This window comes from Panthera onca, chromosome A1 (assembly GCF_046562875.1).
Source record: "Panthera onca isolate mPanOnc1 chromosome A1, mPanOnc1 haplotype 2, whole genome shotgun sequence".
In the NCBI taxonomy this organism is placed as follows: domain Eukaryota; kingdom Metazoa; phylum Chordata; class Mammalia; order Carnivora; family Felidae; genus Panthera; species Panthera onca.
Window position 1 is genome coordinate 238283300 of NC_138339.1, and position 15736 is coordinate 238299035.

A 15736-nucleotide genomic window follows, 5' to 3' on the forward strand; every position below is an offset into this window, starting at 1 on the left:
AATGGAAAGAGGTATAGGTAAACCAAGATCTGTCATGAGTTGATAATTACCGAAGCTGATATACGTATAATACACTTATTCATTATACTCTCTCTACTTTTGTGCGTGATTGAAGTTTTCCATGATAAAGTTTTTTTTTAATTGTGTATTTCACTATTATATCAAATTTATGATCCGGAAGGAAAATTTTTTTGGCTTATCAGGAGGCCATGATTTACAAGATACATTTTCTGTATTTATTGCTATTGTTTTCATTGCAGGCACATAAAACCAGACACTATCTATTTGAGCAAGAAAGGACAGACGTGGAGCTAGTGGCCAGACACAGAGCTAGCTTCAAGTTCAACTTAATCCAGGGCTCAGACATCACCAGTATCCATCTTTCATACCTGCCAATTAGGATTGGCTGCATTCTCAGGCCCTAAACACCGGCTGTCTGGCAGTTCCAGGCCCTCTTTCCATTGCCTCACATTCCTAAGTGAAACATTCTCACATCATCAAAGCCCAGGAGGGCTGGCGGAGGGAAAACAATGAAGTGAAGGTTCAGCATTCTCATCAGAAATGCCACTCTGAATGACCCAGCCTAGGTCAAGGCCCGTCGCAGGTCCCTGCAGCCAGACATGTGCAGCCTGCTCCTTAGCTTGGCTCAGCTTCTTGCCCATGTCTGTGCCGATTCTGGGAGAGGACAGTGATTGGCTGAGTCAGTCAGCATCCACCTTGAGGGGTGAGAATGGGTAGTCCTACGCCTGGCCTGCCTGTTGAGAATGGAGAAGGAATGGTTTCCCGAAGGAAAATCAAGTTACTGCTGCAAAGACTTAATTTTCTTATTTTAAATAATATAGTTTGGCCTTTGGTATATCAAGATCTCCGTTACTCTACTGAATTTTCAGATTTGCTTCACTTGAGATGTTGTGAACGGTGAAATTTGAGTGAGAGTCGCATAAAGTGCCGTGCAAATCAAACCTGTAGTGGATGCCTATTGTTTGCTAGCCAACATCCATCCCTCCTCTTACTGGTAATAGTAACCTGATGAAAAAACACAGTCTCTTTTTTTAAGTATCAGTACTGTACTTAACTCTATTGTAGAAGTTTTCCACTGTATCAAAGAGGGGTAAATTAAAGTAAAAATGTGTGTGTGTTTAATTCAGTGAAGTTTCCATATAGTACCTCTATGTGATTACTTGTAAACCATGTAAAGCTTATTTCCTGATGTTTTTATTTTCTCCCTTTCAGGACTGATATCCTATACCGAGTATCTTTTCTTGCTTACCATCCTCACTAGTAAGTATCCCACAGTTGGTCTCTGTGATCATGTGCAATTCTCTGTTCTTGCCAAACAGTGTTTTGGAAGTTTGGCATTTATGTCTTTTATCGTGAAAAATATCACTGCTATCTTAGTTTCTGTGTCAACGAAATGATACCGTTGGATTAGATTATCCCTTCTACCTCCCTTGTACTATGGCTCCCCATAACTTTGTCTCCTTAAAAGACTTGTTGAACAGAAGAATGAGACTTAACCTTCGCATATTTAAAACCCCTCGTTAGATACTCTTCAAACTTCCCGATCAGTACTCTTTAGACTGGTCATGAAAATCAAGGAATGAGCGAGAAACTTTCACAACTTGGAGCAGAGTAAGGAGACATAACAACTAAATGCAACATGATTTCTTTCCATTTTTTTTTAATGTTTATTTATTTTTGAGAGAGAGAGAGAGAGAGAACAGGGGAGGGGCAGAGAGAGAGAGAGAGGAAGAAACAGAATCTGAAGCAGGCTCCAAGCTCCTAGCTATCAGCACAGAGCTGGACTCATGAGCTCAAACTCAGGAGCCGTGAGATCATGACCTGAGCCGAAGTCAGACGCTTAACCAACTGAGCCACCCAAGTGCCCCCAACGTGACTTCTTATATTGATCCTAAAATAGAAAAATAACATTGATGGAAAAACATGAAATCCAAATAAAGTCTGTAGTTCGGTTGAAAATACTACTACCAGTGTTAATTTCTTAGTTTTGACAACGATACTGTGGTTATATAAGATGTTAAAAATAGAGGAAGCTGGGTGAAGAGTATGAGAACTCACTATGCTGTCTTTACAACATTTCTTAGGGCTAAAATTATTTAAAAATAAAGTTTGGTTTTTTTCATATTTATTTATTTTTGAGAGAGAGAGAGCAAGCAGGGGAGGGGCAGAGAGAGAGGCAGACACAGAATCCGAAGCCAGTTCCAGGCCCTGAGCTGTCAGCACAGAGCCCGACGGGGGGGCTCGAACCCACCAACAGTGAGATCATCACTTGAGCTGAAGTCAGAGACTTAGCCAGCTGAGCCACCCAGGCGCCCCTCCAAATAAAAAGCTTTTTAAAAACCCTGCTCTGAGAGGGGCGCCGGTTGGTTAAGCGTCTGACTCTTGATATTGGCTCCGGTCGAGGTCTGGCAGTCATGAGATCGAGCCTCCTGTCGGGCTCCACACGGAGCATGGAGCCTGCTTGGGATTCTTTCTGTCACTCTGTCTCTGCCCCTCCCCTGCTCACTCGCTCTCGCCCTCTCGCTCTCAAAATAAATAAATAAACCTAAAAAACAAAAACCCTACTCCGAGGAAAGGAAATCAAGAGTAATAATCTGTACGAAAATAGCCGAGCTGTCATGAGAATAGAGGAAACCCCTGGTAGGGTTAAAGAAATAAATTAAGTTCTCAAATGGATTTTGCCTTGAGAAGCAGAGCATTTAGCGGCAGAACAACACGTCTTCGGAAATAGATCAGCCTCTGAAAATTGTTGTAAGAAGAGATCGTTTTTTCTCTGTTGAGGCACTTGCATAATAGTTTCTGGAAGCTTTTTTTTTTTCGAATTCGAAGACCTACAGATCAGCAAATATAATTTGCATTTCACCAACATTCAAATAACTGTTCGCTTTTCACTTAATTACAGAACCCCATACTGGGTTTCATGTTGCTTTTAAAATGCTGGATGCAGATGGTAATGAGATGGTTGAGAAAAAGGAATTTTTTAAGGTAAGTAGATTCTACTTATTTTTGGCTTATCATAAGACACTTGGGTGTTTGTGTGATTTTACATTTCCATAAAAATAGAAATTATATCCACTGCTTACATACGACATGTCAAGAAATCATTTGTACATTTGGAAGTGTTAAACTTTCCGTAGTGCAGCCTTGAGGGAAACTGTTGAGGAACAGAGTATAAGATGCCTGTGGGAGAAATGGACTTAAGCATCTACGTTTTTTAGGGTTTTGTTTTATGATAATGATAACGATAATATATATAATGTATATAACGATAATAGAAATGATAGAAAAATGAAAAAGCTACAATAGGTATAAATGGGTGCAGGTTTTCCAGGAATTTGCTAAGGCTAATATTTGAAAAGCTGGAAATACGTTTAAGTGAAAATATGTTTCCAAGACAACTCTAGGACATGTGACCAGTAAATTTTACTTCATTCCAAGAATGTTGATGGTAGTATTAAAAAATACCTCACTGTGCATAAACTGTTGAGTATGTGACAGAGTTAAATGTTGTTATTTTTTTAAACTTTTTTAACGTTTATTTATTATTGAGAGAAGGAGAGAGACAGAGTGTGAACATGGGAGGGGCAGAGAGAGGGGGAGACACAGAGTCAGAAGCAGGCTCCAGGCTCTGAGCTGTCAGCACAGAGCCCGACACGGGGCTCGAACCCACGAACCGTGAGATCGTGACCTGAGCCGAAGTCGGAAGCTTTACCTACTGAGCCACCCAGGCGCCCCGAATTAAATGTTTTTAATCTATTAGAGTGTTTTGTGGAGAAAAAGACACGACATAATAAATAGATAACACAGTGCTTTGTACATACTGACTTCTTTGAACTATGATTGGTAATGCATACATACATGAGTGACTATGACTTTTTTTAAAAAAAGGCTTTAAGACCTGAAGCAAATGGACTCTTTTACATGTAGGAATGTAAAAGAAACACACATTTTGGAAAACAAAATTGGCAGTTTCTTAACTATACTCGGCAATTCTACTCCCATGTGTTTAGTCAAAGGAAGAAAACATGTTCACCCGAAGACCTGTATGTGAACGTTCATAACAGCTTTGTTCATAATAGCCCCAAACTGGAAACAGAACCTAAGTGTTCGTCAGGTGACTAGATAAACAAATTGTATCCATACGATGAAATAGTACTCAGCGATACGAAGGAGAAGTCGCTGATAAATACAACAACATGGATGAATCAAGGTGAAACAGACAGTATACAGAGCGGGTGATCCCTTGGATACGAAACTAGAAAAGGAGCGTGTCTGCACTAACAGAAAGCGGATCATTGGCAGCCTGGGGCTGAGAGGGAGTGAGCAGTTGACTGCAGCTCCCGTGAGGGAGCCTCCTGAAGTGCTAGAACCACTTTAGATCTTGGTGAGGATGGCAGTGACATGGGCATATAAACGCGTCAAAGCCCATCGAGCTGTGTGTGTTTTGTTATCATACAAACTGTACATCAGTAACCCCTTTGACAGGGTTCCGTACCACAGGCTTTGCAAGTTTAGTTACTGAGATAGTTGGTTCTACGTATAAGAAACTGTGTCAAAGACCAGAAGCAAAGGACATGGCAAAAGTTCTAATCAGAGAATAAATATAAAACAAAAAATAGGCTCGTGAGTATTTAACATATGTGGAAATCTGGAAGAGGATATAAAGTGCATGAATGTTAGCATATGGGGGAGACTAAGGTAAGTGACATGAACGTCTGTGTGAGTAAACAGATGAAATTGTCAGTGTTTGAAAGTGGAGCACAGTCCATCTTACCCCGTGTGGCCGCCATCGGTAATTGTTCCACTGCCTTAAAAAGTCTGTCCAAGTGGGGAATCATTTTTAAAGATAAAGATACTTACGTAACAGACTTTTTAATTAACTTAAGTAAATACACATCCTTTTTTTTTTTTTTTTTTAACATTTTTACTTATTTCTTTTTGTATCCATTTCGGAACCAAGGCCGTTTCTTTAGAGTGGAGCCACTGATTGGATTCTTGCTACACAGTCTCATCATTTATCATCTGCAGTTTCCACTTTGTTTTCTTTAAAGGGCAGAAAAAATGTAAAGACAGGCAGGAAGCACTCAATGTAGAATCCTTCAAGATCTGGCGATTTTCCCCACTCTTTACAGACATACCCCAGCTAATCAGGAGCAGCTTTTTTTTAGTAGTGTCCCTTTATAACACAACTCTGAAGTATTCCTCTCACTTTTTTATCGCAGCAACCCTTTTCAGACTCCTTTTTCATGGATACAGGCATTTGCATTGTTGCAAGTGACTTCACGCACACCCCTTTGTGTATGTAGTCAAGGCCCACGAACGCAATGAAACAGCTAGCCGCCAGGACACGAATCGATGCAGGCCATCCCCTCGCGGCTTCCTCGACATGGCGTTTTCTGGGGGGCCTGGCAGCTCCCCGTGACAGTGGCCCACTCATTTCAGGCTGTTGCCAAACATAAGGCACTAAATGTTACGCTTTTATATTTGGAGTTTATATCACTTTCAAAAACAAAAAGAAAACTCACATAAACTGTCTTCTGTGCTTGGTGCATCCATTTCAGCCTCTTCTGGTTTCTTTCACCAAATTCAGTTGTCTTTGAAGCTACGTTCTCACCTAAGGCAAAAAAAGGAGACCAATGTCCTAGTGTCCCCAAGTAGTTAACTTCTACCTTCAGCTTTCTGGTGTTTCCAGAAAACCACATTACTTCACAGTAATATTGAATTAAATCATTACAGTAACAAGTGCAATGAGCGTAATTGGTTTGGAAACACACAAAAATTAGAGCGGATATTGAGCTCAACCGCTGAGAGCAGGAATACGCAAGCAAGCTTGAGACTGGCCAGGAGCTCACTGGGAATATCTGTCCCGGAGATCTGCAGTAGGGAGCCTTGATCAACCTGCATTGGTCAAGTTTTTGGTTTTTTGTTTGTTTGGGGTTTTTTTTGCTACATTTTATTTGAGGAAACAGAACCCAGTATACAACTATAGGAATTAAATTCTGGAATATCTAGAAAGGAATGGACTCAGCATAACTACCCTCAATACCCTCAATATTTCAGACCAGTATGTTGGTATATAGTTCTTGAAGGTGTGCTAAAACACACAGAAAATACACCCTCACACTAAAACAGATACCTTTGGATTGTTGTGTGGTTAGGTGTACTTTACAAAACACACAGAAAAGTTTCAAAACTTTCAGGAACAACTGAAATAATGGGAGGTAAGAGGCTTCTTTATGAGGACCTGTCTTAAAAATAGGTGTGTGTCACGGAAAGACAAAATGTATGATCTTCTATGTAGAATCCAACAAAAAATCAAACTCCTAGAAAGAGATCAGATTTGTGGTTACCAGAGGCGAGGTTGGGAGTTGAAGGAAGGTGGTCAAAAGGTACAAACTTGGAGCTAGAAGATGAGTAAGTGCTGGGGGTGTAACGTGCATCACGACAAGCATAGTGTTTACATAGGAAAGTGGTTGAGAGAGTGAATCCTAGGAGCTACTGTAACAAGGAGAAAAGATTTTTCTTTTGCCTTTGTTTTTTTTTTTGCATGTGTATGAGATGATGGATGTTACCTTACTGCAGTAATCATTTCAGAACTTCTCTAAGTCAAATCATTGTACACAGTGAGGTATGTCGATTATATCTCAGTACAACTGGAAAAAGATAAGACTCATGGAGGTCTCCTTCTCTCTCTGCCCCTCCCCTGCTGGTGCTCGGTCTCTCTCTCTCTCTCTCTCTCTCTCTCTCTCAAAAATAAATAATAAAAAAAAACTTTTTTTAATTAAAAAAGGTATCGCTAGTTTCCTATCACTGGTATCAGTGAGATCTTTATGTCGGTTCTAGTCATCTAGTTTTTCTTCCAATCTCCAGTGTACTGGGAAGACAGGCAACAAAGCTTGTTAAAATTAGGTAGAAAATATAGACTCTATTACTTGTGCTCTCCAGTAAAGTAGCCAGTAGCCATATGTAGCTTTTGGGCCCTTGAAATTTGGCTTGTGGCCAAAAAAAAACTTAAGTTTTTAAATTTTAATTAATGTAAAATTTACATTTAAACCCTGATATTCCCTTTAGGTATTCAGAAATGTTTACATATGTTTGAAGCTACCTGGGTATAGGGAACCCCTTTTACATTGTAAATCTTATGAAATCTGAACGCAGATCAAGTATTTCCAATGAAATGTAAATCTGAATTGATTGTTCTGTAAATGTAAAATACACAGTGGATTTTGAAGAAAAGAGAAAGGAATGTAAAACATCTGAATTTTTACATTAAATACATGATGAAGTATGATGGGATATTAATTCATTTTCATGTGTCTTTTTTTGTTGCTTTTATTTTTTTGAATGTGGCTGCTCAAAAATTTTAAATTACTTATTAACTCCTTTATGTTTCGATTGGACAGCACTGCTTTAGAATATACAAGACTATAAATTCTGAGAAAGTCTCGTATATATTTTATCATATGCCCTTAAAACAATGGTTTCAAATGCTGAAAAGGATTTTTCTTACGCGTGGGTTTGCATCTTACATAAGAAAGCTGGAGGATTCCAGAGGATTGAAATTGCCTAAGTATACTTCCAGATAAGTGAAGTTTCACTTACTGTTCAGAAAAACAGGTAGTAATCTTCCAGAATTCAACTTCTTAAAGTGGCAGAAGTTAAAAGTAACAGAAAGTTATGGAGAAAACTATACTATGTAACTGCTTAAAGAATATTGGGAATGTTTCACATATTCAAAACATGTGGTTTGAAAAAGATAGAAATTGTTTCATTCTGACATCATTGTAAGCAAGTATTAGCAAATTTGCTTGTTACCCACGAATCAGTATGGATAAAGTTGATCATTATAGAGCAACTGGATTATGAAGGCAGCATGGAATTCTACAGAGAAGTTCAGGGTAGTTTAAATGGACAAAATGGGGGGGAAATAAGTAAAATAAAATAAAATAAAATAAAATATAAAATAAAATAAAATAAAATAAAATAAAATAAAATAAATAAAATAAAATAAAATAAAATAAATAAAAAATAAAATATGGATTTCTAGGTATCATGGCTCCTACTCAGTACCTCAGATGAAAAATTACTCACAAAGCAAGCCGGAAAGGAAATACTAGATAGTCACCATAAATTTATCTTTAAATTCAATTTCATTCAGCATAGGAAAACAGAAATAACCATATTGCTCTATTTAGCACCAACAGTCATTAAATGACCGTCATTACCGGTCCCTTGGGGAAAGAAACTTTATAAAATACAGACTGCTGTAAAAGCATTGTTGCTGTCCCTGTGTGGCCGACATGTAAAGAGACACCTCAGAGGCAGAGTCCCCAATGTGAACTGTACTTCACCACCGGGAGATACCAGTGGACAGCTGTCAGAGATAATTGTGCTTCAGTTTTCAAAAATTATCTCTGTCCACAGTGTGAAAGCTGAACTAGAAGAGATTGGAGATAGGTGGCTTGTTACACTATTACAGTAGTCCAGTTTACAACTGCGAATGCAAAGTGGGAAATACGGTCAAGACGTGCTGTGGAGTAGGCTCTGAGGAACCTGGTTTCCAGCTGGATTGAAGAGACGAGGGGAGAGGAGACATAAGTGGTCACTCCTTTTTCCAGCCAGCCTAACTAGGAATTATGGTGGCACTGACTGATCTAAGAGGACAGAAGACTAGCTCTTATTGAGGATTGGTTATGTTCAACATATATGTTGCATTGTTGCATCTTTGCAGCAACCTACAAGGTAAGTAGTAGTATCCCCATTTTAAATATAAAATCGATATACAGTCAATATAGCAGCCATGATTTGATTCCAAGTCAGTCCATCCAGTTCTACAGCCCTGCTCTTTCCTTAATGTTAGCCGGCCTCATTTGAAGGAGAATGCAGAGGAGGACCGGGTTGAAAAAGATCTTAACTCTGAGCTTGGAAATGTTGACCTTTATAAACTATTGGGACATCTCTGTAAAGGTAGATATGAGTAGCAAGCAACTGTCTGGAGATAAGAATGTAGCCGGGATTAGGAAGCATCCTGATACAGGTGATAATTAAGTCATGAGAGTATGTGACCTAAAGGGGAGAATGTAGAGTGAAGAAGGATAAGATCAGAGTTTTACAAAACAGTTGCATTTAAGAGGTTAAGCTGAAACTGAGAAGCCGAGAATGAAATTGAGAAGGAGCAGAGTACAAGAGAAGTAAGAAAAAGCCCAGAAAGTGCAGGATAATGGAATCTAGGGAAGAAAAGAGCAACGATGAAGTAACGTTTAACATCAAACTTTTTAAAAGTGGTCAAGTTGGATAGCGACAGATTAGAGGACTCCTTAAATTTTGTAGGTCTTTGGGAGCCATTACAGAAGCAGTTTGAAAATAGTGGTGGGGACCAATGCCATAGAGCAAAAGACTAAAGAGGAATGCATAGGAAATGCAAAATCGATTGGGGGAGTTAAGATGGCACAGTAGTGGGGGGACCCTGGGCTTCCTTCAGACACAGCTAAATCAACATCAAATCATTTTGAGCACGTAGGAAATCAGTGTGAGAATTAAGAGAACAATCTGCATAATTTGAGGGAGAGAACCTGGCAGGCTTATTTTAACAAAGAAATCAAAGCACACCTAGTTAAAAGTCCAAACACTACCCACTGCAAGCAAGGAGGAGCTCTGCAGAGGACTGACCCTGGGGAAAGAGCAGCCAAATCACAGTAGCAAAGTGTAGACCACACACACCATAAATACTTTCTGAAGCGCCAGGCCCTGGACAGTGTATGACCCCTTCTTAAGATAGCAAGACTCTCAGGAGCAGGAAGCATAACAGGCTTTCGTAACACACAAAGACAGAAACCTAGAGAAAATGACAAGGTGGAGGAACCCCCCACCCCACAAAGAAAGATCAAGAAGAAACCACAGCCAGGGATTTGCTCAAAACAGATATGAGCAATATATCTGAACAAGAATTCAGAACAATAGGCTTGAGAAAAGCCTAGAAGACACCAGAGAAACCCTTGCTGCAGAGATAAAAGACCTAAAAACTAGTCAGGCCAAAATGAAAAATGCTATAACTGAGTTGCAAAACCAACAGGATGGAATCACAATGAAGGTGGAAAAAGCAAAGGAACAACTGGGTGACATAGAAGATAAAAGTATGGAAAACGATGAAGCTGAAAAGAAGAGGGGAAGAAAGTATTAGATCGTGAATATATACTTAGGGAACTCAGCAGTTCCACGAAGTGCAATAATATTCATATCTTAGCAGGCCCAGAAGAAGAGCAGGGAGAAAGGGGGAGAGGGTTTATTTGAACAAATTATAACTGAGAACTTCCCTAATCTGGGGAAGGAAGAGGCATTCAAATCCAAGAGGCACAGAGAACTCCCCTGAAAATCAACAAAACAGGTCAATACCAAGACCTATCATAGTGAAACTTGCAAAATACAAAGATAGAGAAAGGCACAAAGATCCTTAATCTACAAGGGTAGACACATTAGGTTTAGCAGACACATAGAAACGTGGCAGGCCAGAAGGGGGTGGAATGATGTATGCAGCGTGCTACAGGGAAAAATATGCAGCCAAGAATACTGAATCTAACAAGGCTGTCATTCAGGGTAGAAGGAGAGGTAAAAAGTTTCCAGGATAAACAAAAACTAAAAGAGTTTGTGAACACTAAACCAGCTCTATAAGAATTATTAAAGGGGACCCTTTGAGCAGGAAAGAGAGACCAAAAGCAACCAAGACCAGAAAGGAACAGAGATGATCTACAGGAACACAACTTTACGGGTAATACAATGGCACTAACTTGATATCTATCAGTAATTACTCTGAATATAAATTGACTAAATACTCCAATCAAAAGACGTAGGGTATCGGAATGGATTTAAGAAACAAGACCCATCAATATGCTGCTTCCAATAGATTCATTTTAGACCCAAAGACACCTTCAGATTGAAAGTGAGGGGATGGAAAACCATTTTTCATGCTAATAGGCATCAAAAGAAAGCTGGAATAGCCATACTTCTACCAGACAGACTAGATTTTAAACCAAAGACTGTAATAAGAGATGAAGGGCATTGTATCCTAATAAAGAGATCTACTCAACAGGAATATCTAACAGTTGTAAATATGTATGCCCCAAACTTGGAAGCAGCCAAATATATGAATCAATTAATAACAAACTTAAGCTCACTGATAATCATATAGTAATAGTAGGGGACTTACAACACCCCACTTATAGCAATGGACAGATCATCTAAGCAGATCATCAAGGAAGCAATGGCTTTGAACGACACACTGGACCCCATGGACTTAACAGATACTTTCAGAGCATTTTGTCCTAAAGCAGCAGAATACATATTCTTTTCAACTGCACATGGAACATTCTCCAGACTAGATCACATACTGGGTCACGAATCAGGCCTTAACCAATACAAAAAGATAGGGATCATACCATGCATATTTTCAGACCACAATGCTATGGAACTTGAAGTCAGCCACAAGAAAAAATTTGGAAAGACCACAAATACTTGGAGGTTAGAGAACATCCTACAAAAGAATGAATAGGTTAACCAGGAAATTAAAGAAGAAATAAAAAATACATGGAAGCAAATGAAAATGCAAACACAACATTCCAAAATCTTTGGGATGCAGCAAAGACAGTCATAAGAGGGAAGTATGTAGGCCATAGCTCAAGACGCAAGAAAAGTCTCTCACAACCTAACATTCCATCTAAAGGAGCTGGAAAAAGAACACCAAATAAGCCTAAAACCAGCAGAATAATAAAGATTAAAGCTAAAATAAATGATGAGCAATTCTATGCCAACAAATTGGGCAATCTGGAAGAAATGGATACATTCCTAGAAACATAAACTACCAAAACTGAAACAAGAAGAAATAGAAAATTTGAACAGACTCATAATGGCCAGCAAAGAAATTGAATCAATAATCAAAAATCTCCCAACAAACAAGAGTCCAGTGCTGGATTGCTTCCCAGAGGAATTCTACCAAATATTTAAAGAAGAAATCCTACCTATACTTCTGAAACTGTTCCAAAAAATAGAAAAGAAAGGAAAACGTCCAAACTCATTCTGTGAGGCCAGTATTACCTTAATTCCAAAACCAGACCAAGACCCCACTAAAAAGAAAGACTACAGACCAATATCCCTGATGAACATGGATGCACAACTCTTCAACAATATACTAGAAAATCAAATCCAACAGTATATTAAAAGAATAATTCACCACAATCAAGTGGGATTTACTTTTGGGGTGCAGGGCTGGGGGTTCAAGATCTGCAAATCAATCGACGTGATATGCCATATTAATAAAAGAAAGGATAAGAACCATGTGATGTTTTCAATAGACACAGAAAAAACATTTGACAAAATACAGCATCTTTTCTTGATAAAAACCCTCAAGGAAGCAGGGATAGAAGGAAAATACCTCAACATCATAAAGGCCATATATGAAAGGCCCACAGCTAATATCATCCTCAATGGGGAAAAACTAAGAGCTTTCCCCCTGAGATCAGGAACATGACAGGGATGTCCACTCTCACCACTGTTATTCACCATTGTACTGGAAGTCTTAGCCTCAGCAATCAGACCACACAAAGGAATAAAAAGCATCCAAATCAGCAAGGAAGAAGTCAAACTTTCAGGCTTTGCAGATGGCATGATACTTTATGTGGAAAACCCAAAATATCCACCAAAGAAATTGCTAGAACTGATACATGAATTCAGCAAAGTCACAGGATACAAAATGAACGTACAGAAACCTGTGGCATTTCAATACACCAATAATGAAGCAACAGAAAGAGAAATCAAGGAATCAATCCCATTTACAGTTGCACCAAAAACCTTTAAGATGTCTAGGAATAAACCTAACCAAAGAGGTGAAAGGTCTGTACCCTGAAAACCATAAAACACTGATGAAAGAAATTGAAGAAGACACAAACAAGTGGAAAAACATCCCATGCTCATGGATCAGAAGAAAAAATGTTAAACTGTCTATACTACCCAAGGCAATCTACACATTTAGTGCAATCCCTATCAAAATAACACAGCATTTTTCACAGAACTAGAACAAACAGTTCTGAAATTTGTGTGGAACCAGAAAAGACCCCGAATAGCCAAAGTAATGTCGAAAAAGAAAAGCAAAGCAGGAGGCATCAGAATTCCAGACCTCAAGCTGTATTATAAAGCTGTAATCATCAAGACAGTACGGTACTTGCACAAAAACAGACAGAGATCAGTGGAACAGGATAAAAAACCCAGAAGTGGACCCGCAACTGTATGCAATTAATCTTTGACAAAGAAGGAAAGAATATCCAATGCAGAAAAGACAGTTTCCAACGAATAGTGTGGGGAAAACTGAACAGCGACATGCAGAAGGAACCTGGACCACTTTCTTACACCATACACAAAAATAAACTCAAAATGGATGAAAGACCTAAATGTGAGACAGGAAACCATCAAAATCCTAGAGGAGAACACAGGCAGCAACCTCTTTACCTCAGCTGTAGCAACTTCTTACTAAACATGTTGCTGGAAGCAAGGGAAACAAAAGCAAAAATGAACTGTTAGGACTTCTTCAAGATAAAAAGCTTCTGCACAGTGAAGGAAACAATCAACAAAGCAAAGGCAACCTGTGTCATGGGAGAAGATATTTGCAAATGACATACCAGATAAAGGGCTAGTATCCACAATCTGTAAAGAACTTACCAAACTCAACACCCAAAAAATAAATAATCCAGCTAAGAAGGAAATAGGCAGAAGACATGAATAGACATTTCTCCAAAGGAGACACACAAATGGCTAGCAGACACATGAAAAAATGCTCCACATCACTCATCATCAGGAAAATACAAATCAGAACCACAATGAGATAGCACCTCACACCTGTCAAAATGGCTAAAATGAACAACTCAGGAAACCACACATGTTGGTGAGGATGCAGAGAAAGGGGAACCTTCTTACACCATTGGTGAGAATGCAAACTGGTACAGCCACTCTGGAAAACAGTATGGAAATTCCTCAAAAGTTAAAAATAACTACCCTACAGCACAGCAGTTGCACTACAATACAGGAATTGTATTTACACAAACTATACGATAATACTGATTCGAAGGGGCAAATGTACCCTATTGTTTATAGCAGCACTTTCAACAATAGCCAAATTATGGAAACAGCCTGTGTCCATCAACTGATGAATGGAAAAAGAAAACTTGATGTGCATGTGTATATATGTATATGTGTGTATACATGTGAGTAATGTATGTATACACACATATAGATACATGCACATACATCAGAATATTACTCAGCCATCAAAAAGAATGAAATGTTGCCATTTGCAATGACGTTGATGCAGCTAGAGTGTATTATACTCTAAGCTAAATAAGTCAGTCAGAGAAAGACAAATACCGTATGATTTCAGCCATATGTGGAATTTAAGAAACTAAACAGATGAATATAGGGGAGGGAAGGAAAAATAAATAAGATAAAAACAGAGAGGTAGGCAAGCTGTAAGAGACTCTTAAATAGAGAACGGAGGGTTGCTGGAGGAGAGGTAGGTGGGGGGATGGGCATTAAGGAGGGTACTGGTTAGGATGAGCACTGGGTGCTACATGGACGTGATGAATCAGTAAATTCTACTCCTACAGCCAACTACATTATATGTTAACCAACTTGAATTTAAATAAAACCTGGGAAAAAATAATAACTTGTTGAATAAAGATATAGCCACAAAAAAAAATAAAATAAAATAAACCCTTTATCACTCTTCCTGTCACTAGAATAAATATACAGCCCAGTTTGTTCAAATGTAGACAGTCCAGTGGTTACTCGTACTAACTGCCAGTATTTGTAGTGCCCTCCTTCACTCTTGCAAGTACCTGGTTTAAATAATAAATTACACGGTTAATATTAAAAAAAAAAAAGGAAATACAAAATCGATGTCCGTAGATAAAAATTATTCTTCTGAGATGCTTGGCATTTAAAGAAGGAAATTAATCTGACACTAGTTGAAGGTAGGAAACCTATCTGTCTGCACAAGTGACACCTAAAATAGTGTCATACGGGGTACCATTACGCTCCGCCTACCTCAGTCTACCTCAGGTGCAAGAAGAGGGCATGTTTAAGATTATTACTCAGGTAGAGGCTAATAGTTATGAAAAGGCTGTTCTATATGAAGGCAAAATTCCGTTATGTTAATTAAACTGTCAGCACGTTCACAAACCATAAATCCCTCAGACTTGGATGAACTTTCTGCTTTTGTTTTGGGCAGTGGCAAAGCATGGGGAGTCAGACCTCAGAAGTACTGCCTCCACCATACGTACATCCCTAGATTTGTGATGTCGGAACTAATTTTACACAGTGGGCACAATAGAGCCCCTGGTAATATCGCTGTCATACTTACAAAGACCGAAGTTCTGATTCATTACAGTAATGTTTGATGAAACCCAAGTCTGAATGACAAAGCCTGCGGATAAAGAAGACACTGAACATGAAACTGAAAAAAGACAATAGAAGGCACGTTGGTTTTTTTCTTTGTCGTCTTCAGGTCTCTTCTCGCAGTGAAACATAGTTTCCTACTCCAAGAGACTAGGCAAGTCTCTTTTACTGCATATACAGCCTTCACTGCTAAGATTGCTGAGCATACCTACTTCAAAAGTTTTGGGGGGCACCTGGGTGGCTCAGTCTGTTAAGCATCCAACTCTTGATTTCGGCTCCG

The 15736-nt window shown here is 38.9% G+C and overlaps 1 protein-coding gene across 1 annotated transcript in view; it reads left to right on the forward strand.

Moving 5' to 3' along the window:
- Nucleotides 1-15736, forward strand: part of MICU2 (mitochondrial calcium uptake 2) — a 141409-nt gene that overhangs the window by 76299 nt on the left and 49374 nt on the right. Inside the window, exons 5-6 of the mRNA XM_060637551.2 lie at nucleotides 1234-1281; nucleotides 2924-3006. Coding sequence (XP_060493534.1) covers nucleotides 1234-1281; nucleotides 2924-3006 — 131 coding nt within the window. The remainder of the gene's footprint in view (nucleotides 1-1233; nucleotides 1282-2923; nucleotides 3007-15736) is intronic.